Source organism: Pundamilia nyererei, unplaced genomic scaffold (genome assembly GCF_000239375.1).
Source record: "Pundamilia nyererei isolate P.nyererei 1_Seehausen unplaced genomic scaffold, PunNye1.0 scaffold00107, whole genome shotgun sequence".
Classification (NCBI taxonomy): Eukaryota; Metazoa; Chordata; class Actinopteri; order Cichliformes; family Cichlidae; genus Pundamilia; species Pundamilia nyererei.
The window spans coordinates 1415005-1428043 of record NW_005187508.1 but is presented as its reverse complement, the minus strand read 5'-3'; the positions used below and the strand labels follow the sequence as shown (position 1 = coordinate 1428043).

At 39.7% G+C, this 13039-nt stretch overlaps 1 protein-coding gene across 1 annotated transcript in view; it reads left to right on the top strand.

Annotated features, from left to right (window-relative positions):
* The first annotated feature begins 17 nt into the window (after positions 1–17).
* klhl5 (kelch-like family member 5) overlaps positions 18–13039 on the top strand; it is a 67783-nt gene continuing 54761 nt past the window's right edge. Inside the window, exon 1 of the mRNA XM_005741153.1 lies at positions 18–70. Within this exon, the coding sequence (XP_005741210.1) occupies positions 69–70 (2 nt within the window). The 5' untranslated portion in view covers positions 18–68. The remainder of the gene's footprint in view (positions 71–13039) is intronic.

Here is a 13039-nt window from a genome sequence, read left to right as displayed (position 1 = left end):
TTCTGAGTAAGCGAGAAAGAGAGAGAAATGGAGCGCTGCACAGACAACAAAGAGTTTCAGTCAACAAAATGTAAGTACAAAGTGTGTTTCTGTTTGACTGTGGATGTGTGTGTGTGTGTGCGTGATCACTCATTCTCTGGTGAAAAAAGAGACAAACTTTATCGGACTATTTATGAATTCAGGTCCTGTGTAAACAGCAGGTTACAGACATATGATTATGTGTTGGATGTGTAGTCTCTTTGTAGAGGGAGAACTGTGTTTTACAAATGTTAAAAACAGAGTGAAAAAAAGGTCATTTAAAGGTGAATGATCTTTAAAAAGTGGGAAACAACAGTAACATGTGGTAACCTGCCTGTGTCACTGATTATTAAGATTAGGAATGAAACTTTACATGATCACAAACACACAAGAAAACCCCCCCGATCTCCACATGTGCAGCTTTCCTGCCTGTCGTTTATATAAGAGTCATGTCATAATGCAGTCTTTGTTTGTCATCATGACAGACTTTTTGTCTTGTGATGCTTCTTCTCAATCACAGAGGAGTTTCTCATAATTTTCTACAGCAGGACTTTTAGATTATATCATATTATTGCCACCATTTCTCATAAAATGTGATATTTTCATTATCACAGATCACATATACACGGATGTGTTTTTTTTTTTAATAGATTTGGAAATACTAAGACATTAGTAGCCTGTAACCATTCTTTGATACAAAACTGTCTCATAATTGTCCTTATCTCAATCATGAGACTATCAGTAGTTTGTATTATACACATGGTTTTTATGCGATATAAAACATGAAGTTAAAACACATCAGTCACCGTGTAAACAGACATCAAAGGGTTTGTCGTTTTTAAGAAAGGTTGTCATGACTACAATGTTTACAGATTATACAGTTACATTGTGTAATTGCTTGAGAACAAAATGTCATAAAAAAAAAGTCAGTGGAAACCAAAATATTCAACCACTTTTCTTCAAATTAATTTTAAAAAGTCAAATACGTTAGAAGCCTTCTGATTGCACTTAATAATAAAGTTACACTGTTAAGCATGAATCAGGTATTAACAAGTGCTTAATTCATCATTTATATACTATACTATTTTTAGAGCAGATTATTACAGTGTAGTCAAGAGAAGATTTCTTTTGATCATAGACTTTTGAGCATTATTGTATATTTTAATTAAACCACTAATTAGTTGTAAATATAAGATAAGTGTGAGAACATATCCACAGGTCTCTGCTGTGGCTTCACTCTTCAGTGATGTGGCTACATGTCTGGGAGCTGGAAGGTATTTTGGCTGCTTTTGAGGAGGAAATGACCTTTCTGCCTATCTTTTTATAGTTTAATCCACTCTGAAAGGAATATGTATTTTTCATTTTGTGCTGTCTCACTTCATCTCTGTTGGGGTTCGGTGTAGCTGAGATTTTACACTCGGGTTCCTTAGAGCCACTTATCTTTTCAACCCTGGGACTGGAACATACACAGACACACACGGAAAGAGGCTTAGACAAACACACACTCAAAACCACAAACACAGTGATGAGCTTGGCTGGCAGGTGTAGCCTTATCTCCACTCCACAGCGGCTTGCCTCTCTCAGGGCTCAGTCAGTAGCTTAGAGAGGGGGGCAGAAGCCAAAACTTAAAAAAAAATCACCTTCTTTCTTTTATGCACAATAAAAACAAAAGAAATGCTTTACATTCTGAGAATTCCTGAATATTTTGAGTGTTTAGCTAAAATGCATTTACCATCTGTGATTGTGTTTGTGTGTGAGGAGCTGTTGCTGTCGGCAAGTGTCGGGACCCTGCTGAGGTGTCCTTGAAAAATACCCTCGTAAATTATCCATGTGGAAACAATGGGATTGTCCTGATTTCCAGAATTAATTACAGAAAATTTGTCTTTGTGCAAGTAAAACCTAATTTTAAAAAGGGCTAAAATATTTCAGTGAGCAGAGATCATTTGGGGGAAAGAATATCATTTCTTTAGATAGAGAAATTAATCAGTGCATTCAGTGATTAGACTGCCCCATCATCTCAGAATGGAATTCCAGCAGTGATGGGATTTAGGACAGGACCCCCCCCCTGGAGTCTAGACGCTGGTGATAGTGAAGATGAAGACTAAGACTTGGGTGGAGCTCTGAGTGAATTAGGCGAGGTGGACATGGGGAGGAGATGGATTGCACAAATGAGAGTATAAAAGGGAGAATGACAGACAGCACAGATTTAAATCATGCAGACGTAAGACTACATTAATCAGTATTGAGATTGACAGCATGGGAAGGTGGTAGCGATGTACAAAAGAGACCCCCTTTTACCTTCTGAACTGCTTTAATGTTTTGTGGTAGAGATTCAACATTCTTCAGAAAACATTTTTAACATGACAGCATCATTCGTCTGTGGCACATCCGTGATGCCAGTCTCCTCTTCCGCCACGTCCCAAAGGTGCTCAGTGAGACTGAGGTCCGGTGACTGTGGAGTACAGTGAAGTCATTGCCATGTTGAAGAAAGCAGTTTGAGATTATGTGAATTTTGTGACGAGGTGTGTTATCGTGCTGTAAGCACCCAGGTGACACCTGGTGTGGTCCTCTGCTGCCGTAGCCCGTCTGCTTCAAGGTCCAACATGTTGTGTGTTCAGAGATGGTCTTCTGCATATCTTGGTTGTAATAAGTGGTCATTTTATTTACTCTTGTCTTTCTCCTCTGAGCTCTGCATCAACAAGGCACTTTCAGCCAGATAACTGCCGCTCACTGGACATTTTCTCTTTTTCACACCAGTCTCTCTAAAACCTAGAGATGGTTGTGTGCGAAAACCTTGTATTCCTTTGTGTGCTTGTTTGTTTTTTAATTTAAAAAAAATGTGTATATACTCTATTAACAGCATGACTTTAATGGAAATGTCACTTTGCTGACGAGATGTCTGTAACTCTAATAAATAATAACTGGACACCCGCAGTTAAAATTAAACATTTCTGAGTTTATCACTTTAACACCTTCACACTAAAATGCTGTTCAGTGTTTGAGACTTTCGACAGTTTGTCACATATGTGCTAGTTTAAACCCTCAGATGTAAATAACACTCAGCCCACACATTTCAGTTCTGGTAAGGGGTCTATTTACTGACTGCAAGAAAAAAATAAGGAGACATTAACATGTAGTTGGTTCACATTAAGGGCATTGCCTGCAATTGTAAACCAAACCATGCACATCTGGGGTATATTCAACTTACCTGAGGAATACCCACTAGCCTTTTGCAAATACATTTGCTTGAAAACTAGATGGATAGATCACTAGATAGTGCCTTGTACAAACTTTTACAAAGTGAACAATATGTGTTGATAGTATTCAGTTTGGATGAACATGGATGAATCAGCTTTGGGTGAAGCATGGGTAGTTTAACACTACTAAATAAACATGAGGCTGTGAACCGTACTATGTTACTGAATAGTTTTGCATGTTAAAAAATGAACTCTAGCTTTGATTTTTACATTTTCTAGCCTTTTTTTTATTTTATTTTAATATTCCTCTGGAGAATGTGGATCTGTATTAACCTTGCAAACTGTCGAATAAAGGCCGCTGATTGGACCTTTTGCTCTGAGGTTGATTAGTTGGAAGCTGCAGCAGATGGACTTGCAGAAAGCTGGATGAAGGTAGTCCACGGAGAGCGAGGGCCTGACAGGAAAGCCAGGTGTACAAACACCTTTCAGTCTACATTTTATACTTCCCGTTTCACTGGTTTTGCACTAAAACTAGATATGGTTTAAGATATGGTTAAACTGTGATTACACTGTAGGTATTTAATCTGGTTGTTTGGATGCTAGTGGCCAGAATCACACACACACACACACGTGTGTGTGTGTGTGTGTGTGTGTGTGTGTGTGTGTGTGTGTGTGTGTGTGTGTGTCAATATATATTGACACATGCCAATGGTTAGAGTAAGACTGTTGCAGACACAGGCATACAGACAGGTGGAGACCCAGGGGCTGAGTTGTCATTTCTTTGAAGTCTGCTTGAAGTCTGCCTCCTGGAGCGGTTGTGTAGTTGGTGCATTGTGATGTAAATCCTCTGCAGACAAGTCAGTGTGGTCACAAAAAATAAACAGGCAGGCACACTGACCTCTGCATGGACACTTGCGCTCGCCATCTGATGAGAATTTACTTCACTTGGGACTCCAGCTGACTCACAAACCCAGAAAGTATAATTGAGGCTTTAGACATCATCGTGTTAACACTTTTCTGCTCTTTAGACCAGCTTATACAACTCACCTGATATAATGTAGTTTGAAAAGACCAAGGGCACTAAGAAAAGTATATAGTTTGAGCTTTTAATGGGTTGTAATGAACTCTGCAGCCTCCAGAGATCACAGGCAGAACTTTAGACGTTTAATCTTGTTTATAATAAACATGCACTTTGGAGTTTTTGGCTCATCTTCAAATCGTTTCTATTATGTATGTGTGCAATCAAACAGGTCATTTGTTGCACAGTGCTCTGTCTTGTTGCACGGTCTGTCACATATAGCTAACAGGACACATCTGTCACTTTTAGCGCTGCAGTCAGAGGCTGTAACGATGAACACACACGGCTGTGCAAATGCTGACCGGGCGAAAAGTGTGTCTGTGTGTGTGTGCGAGAGAGAGAGTGAAAAGACGGGTGCCCTTATAGCACTAAACACATCTTTGAGACTCAGTGATTTGCTGTATATATATATGAACATTAACCGTACACCCTGTCACATGTTTTGACAGTGTCAAAGGCGAGAATCGCTCGACAGGTACAGTGTACAGGCTATTTTTGGAGCTCTGCTTTAACAGAGAATCTGATGTGGAGAGTTCAGACTTGGAATATAACAGCGTGATGAGATTAGGGATTTAGGTATAAGCGATGTGAGAACAGGCTCCACTCGGCTGGCTCGGTGGTTATCTTACAGGCATTTGATGTAGGATACATGATCTTCTACATCATATCTGAACTTGACTCTGATTTTAATGGACACACTGATGTTTTTAGATAAGCAAAGACATTATTACTGTCAGTGATTAGAGATTCTCTTTCACCCTGTACAACAGGAGGACAGCTTAAAGCTCATATGCTGTTTGATGTGCTCATGTGTATAAAAACTGTTTCTGATCTTAAGACAATACGTTACAGAAGAATTTATTTATTTATTTATTTTCTTTCTTCACTTATTTCTTTAGCAGGGAATCAAGGACACCTCAGCAGGGTCCTGACACTTGTTAAAATACATGAAAACGGCAGCTGCTAATTTTTATTCGTAGTTGGTAGGCGGGTCACAAAAAACTATGAAATAAATTTATCAGCCCACCACCCAGTGTTAGGTTTATGCCACAGCTGCCCTAAATTAACAATATTTATAATTATCAAAATCACTTTTTTATGCTTCTATGAAGGTTAACCCACCAGCATGTTTAGGCTCTTTAATCAAAATCAAAAAAATATATATATATTTCTGTCATTTCCAGTTTTAAACAAGTTTTGTTTTTAGTTTTGTTATTTTATTTCATGCTTTAGTCCCTGGCTCAGCTTTTGTAGATTTTAGTTTTGATTGTAGTTTTTGTCGATCCCATCATCAGGGTTCCATAACCTCATAAATTGAGCAACAGTTCAATTAGATACAAATGACAATGTTTCTTTCAAAAGCAACATAATTAGTAGGATAGGTGATTGAAGTCTACTACTGTCACTACTTTTATTTTTAAAGGTGCTACGATTACATTTAGGGATGCTAAGCACCCCTAAAAAGGCTCTGAACTCACCTTTGTTTCAGGCTTTACAGGGTTAAGGATGCATGCTTGTCTTCTGAGATGTGCATTGTATGCATTGTATAGGTTCATGGCGAGCTGCACTAAAGTCCTCTCAGAAGTTTGATGAATGCCACTACGGCATCGTCACAGCTGTTCTTTGTTCTCTGATCTGTCTGCATCATTTTTCTTTTGACATTTTTAAACGAGCATGGGTAAAGAAGCCATTTTCCTCTCTGGAAAAGAAGAGTGAGAATTATCTAATCTAATCTAAACTTGCTCCGCTCACGGTGCATGTTAGACTTTGCATCAGTCATAGAGCTAGGTAAAATTCAACATTTTAATGAGACAGGAAAAATGCCTCTCTCTGGATCCCCTCCTGTCAAAATTTACACATAGTTACTGTGTCAAGTTTCCATTGTTGCCTCTCATCTACCATCTGGCACCTCAAGAGAAAGAAGACTATCTCATCTCTATCACCTTTTTTAGCCATCCAAATGACACGAGCCCAGGGATGAAAATGACAGTCTGTCAGTCAGCTGCTCTGGTTCACACTAAAACATCTCAACATCTGTTAGGTTGATGGACATGAGCTTTTATTCTAACTTTGGTGACTGTTCCTTCATCATCTATGGTTAATAGAGAAATAAACAGGCACGTATTTTGATAAAGACGTGATGGGTCATTCTGACATGAGGACAGGATGTTCTGTCTCCTAAATAACAGCTGCTGTTTGCAAATGTTCTCATGGTAAAACACAAAACTAAAACGGTGAACTGGATAAAACTGAACTAATATGCCTGAATCACACATATTTCCACTTTAAGGAGCTTTTCAGTGAATTTCCATTCACTGTTTTTGCTTGGTGGCCTGAAACATGTTTACAGTTATTTGGTGTGCAGCTGATGGATTTCCACATAACCAAAAGTTTAGTTACTGCAGGTATTCTGTCTATTTCAAGCATGTTCTATTAAAAGCATGAAGGCTTAACCGCAGCTAATGGATGAGGGTGTGCCGATTGTTTTGATGGTATTCAACCCAGTCACCGATGTGGTAAAATAAATAGATATATTTAAAGGGAGAGAAATAAGGGAGAAGTGGTGGGAAATGAGGTATGAGTCGTGAGCATGTTTTTCTATTAAAAACAGAGCAGGAGGAGGAGGAGGATGGAGAAGAGGGAGGAGAGCATGGTGATTTAGAGCTGTGTCAGCAGGCGTCGCCTGGCTCTCCAGAGACGAAGACACTGTGAGGCTTTATGAGTCTTTACTGAGAAATTACGATGTTTCACAAAGAGATTATCACCATGAGTGAATCTTTAAAGGTGATGAAAGGTTCCAGTCCCGTCCTCCTTGAGCTGTAATCTGCCCAGCTGTCTGCCTGCCTGTCTTTCTGAATCACAGTTTTACAATGTTCATTTGTTCTCCGAATTCATGACCTTGAATCTTTTTTTCTGGCCTTACTCAGTCAGTACACTCTCCCCCTCTTTCGCTGTGTCCGCCAGGATTTCAAGGTTTTTAGAGGCACATGTGTTTGCGTGTTTGTGCATGGGCATGCGTATGTGTTGGGAGAGGCCATAATTTGCACTTTCAAAAGGATAGCACACCCACTAAAGTGGGCTAAAGTGGGGTGAATTTACAAGAAGCTCTTGAGCCGTGCTGGTGCAGCGTGTCTTTATGTTTCACCTCCTCCCTCCCTCTCGTCTCTCCTCTGCTGTAACCTTTCTGGTGAGAAAATGCCATGTCAATAAAAGCTTTTTAACATGAAGAAAAATCAATGTGCTCCGATTGCACCTTTTTTTCAAGCGTGCCTCCCCAACAAATGGTCGGTTCTGCCGCAGCACACCAGCACGGCTGATGTATAAGAGCCAGGTAAAAAGGAAAATTCAAAGCGGATTTTTAATAACTGTGCGCTGTGAAGTGAGACTGAAAAAAACACGAGCTTTCTCCTCTTGTTTTACGTTGATATGTGTTAACATGAACACTTTACAATGCTTTATTGGTCACAATCCATACCATCAACTTTTACTGTTCTGAGCAGATAAGCAGGATCAGAGGCAGGGCTGTGCAGTAAAAATGCACAGTTAAATGTATCATAAAAACAATGCAAACGCTATAAAATACATTAACATAAAGGCTCAATAAAATGCATCATATATTCACATCATTTAGTAAGAGCAGACAGTGATCGATGCCAATGTCTGTACTGCCTCTCCGGAGTGATATCTGCTATATTTCCACTTCACATCAGAGATAAAATAGATGCACTGCCCTTTATTCTAAAATATAAAGAATCTACTGCTGGATTTGATTCATCAGTCTTTATTCAGAGGCCTCTATTTTAAGTCCACTTGATCCAATTTTAAATGAACAAATAGGTATTTTCTGTACAGCCTTATTCACTCAAGAGACAGAGTGCATGAGTTAATATTACAACAATATATCGCTGCAAAATGAAGAGTGCTTTGCTTGTAAGTTAAATAAGTGACATCACCATTTTTGTCTTTTATTTCTCATGAGGGTTGCCAGACATTGCCAGAGTGCCCTGCTGGCACAGAGTGGGAGGTTAGCTGTGTCATTTTTCTGCTGCCACGTCTCTAATAAAGGGATAAAAGTACACCATGAGCCATTTTATTAGGTACACTTTCCTAGCATGAGGTGTCAGAACTACTTTAATTCTTCATGGCATAGATTCTACAAGGTGCTGGAAAGATTCATCCAAGATTTTCATCCATAAATCGCAAAGTTTCTACAGATTTCTGCCTATCCATGATGTTTTTCTATTGGTTAGAAATCCTGTGACTAAGCTGACCATCTGAGTACAGTGAACTCAGTGTCATGCTGAAACACCAGCTTGAGGTTCTTTGAATTTTGTAAGATGACATCTTATCCTGCTGGAAGCAGCAATCAGAAAATAGGTAGACTGTGGTCATAAAGGGATGGACACGGTCACCAACAATAATTGGGTATGTTGTGGTGTTTGAATAAGGCTCAGTTGGTACTAAGAAAATATCTTTCACACCATTACATCACCAGCAGCCATATCTATTGATACAACGCAGAATGTATCCAAACATTCATGGTGTTTACATCAAATTCTGACCCTACCGTCTGAACGTTGCATTACATATCCAGACTCCTCTGCTGCGGAAGGTCATCTGCTTCAAGGCTTGACATGTGGTGTGTTCAAAGATGCTTTCCTGCTTATCTTAGTTGTAACAAGATGTTAATTAAGGCCGCCCCCTAGCAGTTACAAGCAGTCTTTTTCCCTCTGCCATTCCCCGGATATTTTCTCCTTTTCGGACCATAAATCCAGTTTTAGAAATGCTCAACTGGCCTCTCTGTCACCAGCAACAATGCCACATTCAAAGTCATTTAAATAATCTTTGTTTTTCATTGTGATGCTCAGTTTGAAGTTCAGCAGGTCAGCTTGACCATCTCTAGGTGGCCAAATGTATTGAATTTCTATCATGTGACTGGATTGATCAGATAGTTGTTGCATTAAAGAGTAGTTAACTAGGTGTACCTGATAAAATGTAAGTCTTCTTGATAAGTTAAAAACATAATTTCCAAATCTTGCCAACTTGTCAAAGACTGTTTTCTGACTTGTGGAAACAGATCTCGAACGAGCACCAGACCATGTCTGATAAATCACCTGAATCAAGGTGGGAAGTAATGTGGTGGTATTAGTGCGTGAGAAGTATTGGATGAATCTCAGGTGTGATTTCTTGTCAGAGGTTTACTCCAAGTAATTAAAATTTGTTTAATGTTCCTTTTTTACCAAATATAACCCATTCTTTCATTGGCTTCACTGTCAAAACCAGACATTCAGAACTGTGTGTTGAGTGTATAAAACAGTCTAGACTACAGTGTGCGTTGGTGATCTTTCTTAGATCTGTGTGTGTGTGTGTGTGTGTGTGTGTGTGTGTGTGTGTGTGTGTGTGTGTGTGTGTGTGTGTGTGTGTTATTTTTGCAGTGATGACCCTGCTATTTTCAGAGATCTTCAAATGTACCCTGATAGAAGAGCTCTCTAAAAGATGAGCACACAGCTCTCTCCCTCCTCTGACTGTTTTGTTTTTTTTCAATTGTCTGCATTTTCCGCAGCGTATTATTCCTACAATACAGCTCGTACAGTGAAAATAAAACAAAACTTCATTCATTTAAACTTCAGACAAACATGAGCAGTGTAAATCTCATTTCCTTTTATTCGTGACTGAGAAGCAGCAGGCGGATGTTTATGGATACTGGCTGGTAGAGCTCACATTTCTGCCACATGATTTTTGTCCTTCACAAAAAACACTGTTCCCAGCAATCAGTGAAAGCAGGTTAATTGTGTGTTGTTAATCGTAATCGCTCTGCGCACAGAAAATTATAATCATACGTCAGTGAGAACATTCCCGCCATTTTGATTTGATTAACATTTGTTATCGCCCATCTCCAGACTCTCTTCTGACACACGCACGCCCTAAATGCTCTTCCACCATCACATCAGTTCATTCAGTCTGATTCATTCACCCATCAATATACCAGATGCATACAAAAAGCTCCCTGGTGCTGAAATATAAAGTACTGAGGACCAGTTAGCCTGTGATAAACTGCGGTGTCAACGTGCTCTAAATGCATCCCCATCCCTCCTGTAATTATCCCACCTACCGCTGATTAATGCTTAGTCACACTATCCAACAAGAGCCCTGCCTGATGTTCCTCTCACCTTCTTCACTACCCACTCATTCTTATTCTAAGTCTGCTTTCATGCTGCAGTTTGGCAGTTTGAAATGCAGATGGTACCACCCACAGTTATAAGGGCTTATAATAGAATAATTAACAGTGTGTACAGACACATAAAAACAATCCAGTTCTCATCATTTTGTACTATTCTGACTCTTTGCCTGCACCACCTCTGCTGTAGAGTAACAACTCAAGCCTGCTTAAATTTCACAAATGTAATTTTATTTCATATTTCTTCACTCTTACTCTACCCACATCTTCACACAAGTGACCAAAACAGTGTTTGCAAATGAGCCGCTTTATGGAGCTGGCTGAAGAAGATGCACCAGTGCAGTTAACTAGCTTGTTCAGCACATATCAGTGCTTAGTTTTAGTCCAGCAGCGTACCTGAGACAAACATTGTTCTGCAGGAGTTTGTTTTCTCTTGCACAACACTGGCCGTATGGATGGCTGGATGCATGCCATGACCCATTTTGCTTAAAAAACTACGATGCTACATTTATGTGCTTGAATAAAAATCTGCACCATGCTGTTGATACAGGTGTAATAATTCTGACAGCAGTATAAGTGCATCGTGCTTGCTTCTTCTTCTTCTTCTCTTTCCTTTTTTTTATTTATTTTCTTTAAGAACAGAAAAAGCAAAACACACATGCATCACTTTCAAACACCGCTCACTAAGTGAGAATTGGATCCAGAATTGATCAGGTGTCGACTGGCTGATTGAGCACTATTAGACTGATTGGCTTTAGATTAGGCTAACATTCAATTACCGAAGCCACCAAGACTTTACTCCATCAGCAACCGATGTGAGATACAGTACTCACCGATTACCTTTTATTTCTTCCATTTCACCTTTTGTCTGTTTCTCTCTTTCTCTCCTGTTGGTATCTCTGCTGTCTCACAGGTTTATGGATCAATGATTGGTAGGGGGGGAAGGTGACCTTCCTCACACTGACCAATTCGAGCACTTGCTGAATAGAGCACTGCCTAATCCAACAGCTAAAAATGCTTCTAAGGCACTATCTGTCTATTTCTTTCACACCATGAGCAGAAAGCGTACAGTAGCAGCCCTCTAAGTGTTCACGTGAAATGGTGTGTGCATGTTTGTTAACTCTACGTGAGGATTGTTTGTCTCATTTGGGGGGAACAGATGTCCTTAATTATTTTCTTTGCAGCCACAAATTGATTTCTGTCTTCTCCTGAGCAAAATTGTAGTTAGGTTAAGGTTTACACTGAAGCTTGTATCCATTATAGTAAGAGCAGTAATCTGAGACCACCTCCCAGAGGAGACACTAGCACATTAGGGCCAACCTACTGTATGCAGCTCCTGCAGAGTTAAATCATTATAATATAATTATATGAAGTATATGCGCGAAATGCAGAGAGGCTAAAAGATCTGTGCAGGAGTAGGATTTAAATTTAAAATCAAAAAGCTTTGATGAACTTTATAATGGATTTGAAATCTTACAGTGGGTCAGTGGAAATATTTGTTTGCTGTGAGTCACACAATATTTAGCTCCTGAATTTTTTTTTTAACTTTTTTGAATGCATGTGTGGATCATTTTGTTGGAAGAGCTTGCATTTTATCCTTGAAGATGTCTTTTTTTTTAAAAACTGGACTGCCGTCTCAGTTTTCGTGACATTTTTCAATGGTGACCGTTTCAAAGCTTTCAGAGCATACATCACCTCAAATAATTCATCACAGCATGGAGGGATGTTTAATACGAAGCAGCCCCTGCTTGTCTGATTTCCTCATCGCACTCTCACTTGTTCTCACTCGTTCTCTCCCTTTCTCTCTCATTTCTATCCTTGCAATGGCCTGTGATTGGCTAGTGGCTGCGGAGGGCAGTAAATTATTAAGGCCTGCTCTTTATTTGGCCGTAAATGCACCCTGTCTTCCCTTTCCTCTCTCCCCGGTGCTTTCTGATTTCCTTTCTGTGCCCATTTAGGAAGCGAGTGAACAGGTAACAAAAGGGACCACAGCATGCAGGAGCAAAAGAAAGGCAAAATAACACCGAGACAAATGTGATGAACAGAAATGGGGGGAAAAAATGTCAGCAGGGAAATTTTTTAAAAAGAGAGCTATGGAGCATGAGAGAGGAAAAGGAAAGAGTGACAAAGGGACAGTTTTGATGGATTGCACAGCAAGCGCTTTCCAATCCTCCACACCTGCCACCTGACTTGCACTGATGTCTGACTGCATGAGAGCAAATACGCCCCCTCCTCGTACCTCAGAATAGAGGCTATTTGCTGGTGAATCTGTGTGTTTGTGTGCGTGTGTTTTACAAAACTACCAAAGAGGGACCATTTAAGTGTTGTTGTCATTAAAGAGCTGTTAAACTGCCAAATGGGTGGCGAGGGCAGAAAGAAAGGAAGCAAGATAAGATGAGAGATGGTTAGAGACAGAGAAAGAGTGCATCAAGAAAAAATAGAGCTGTTTTCATTTCTATCAATTATTCAGGATGTGTATTATCTCCTGGTGTGTGCAGCTGCAAACTTTATGCCTAAGCACTTTTAAGAGCAGCAAACAGCCTGACACATGCCTGTATACACACACAC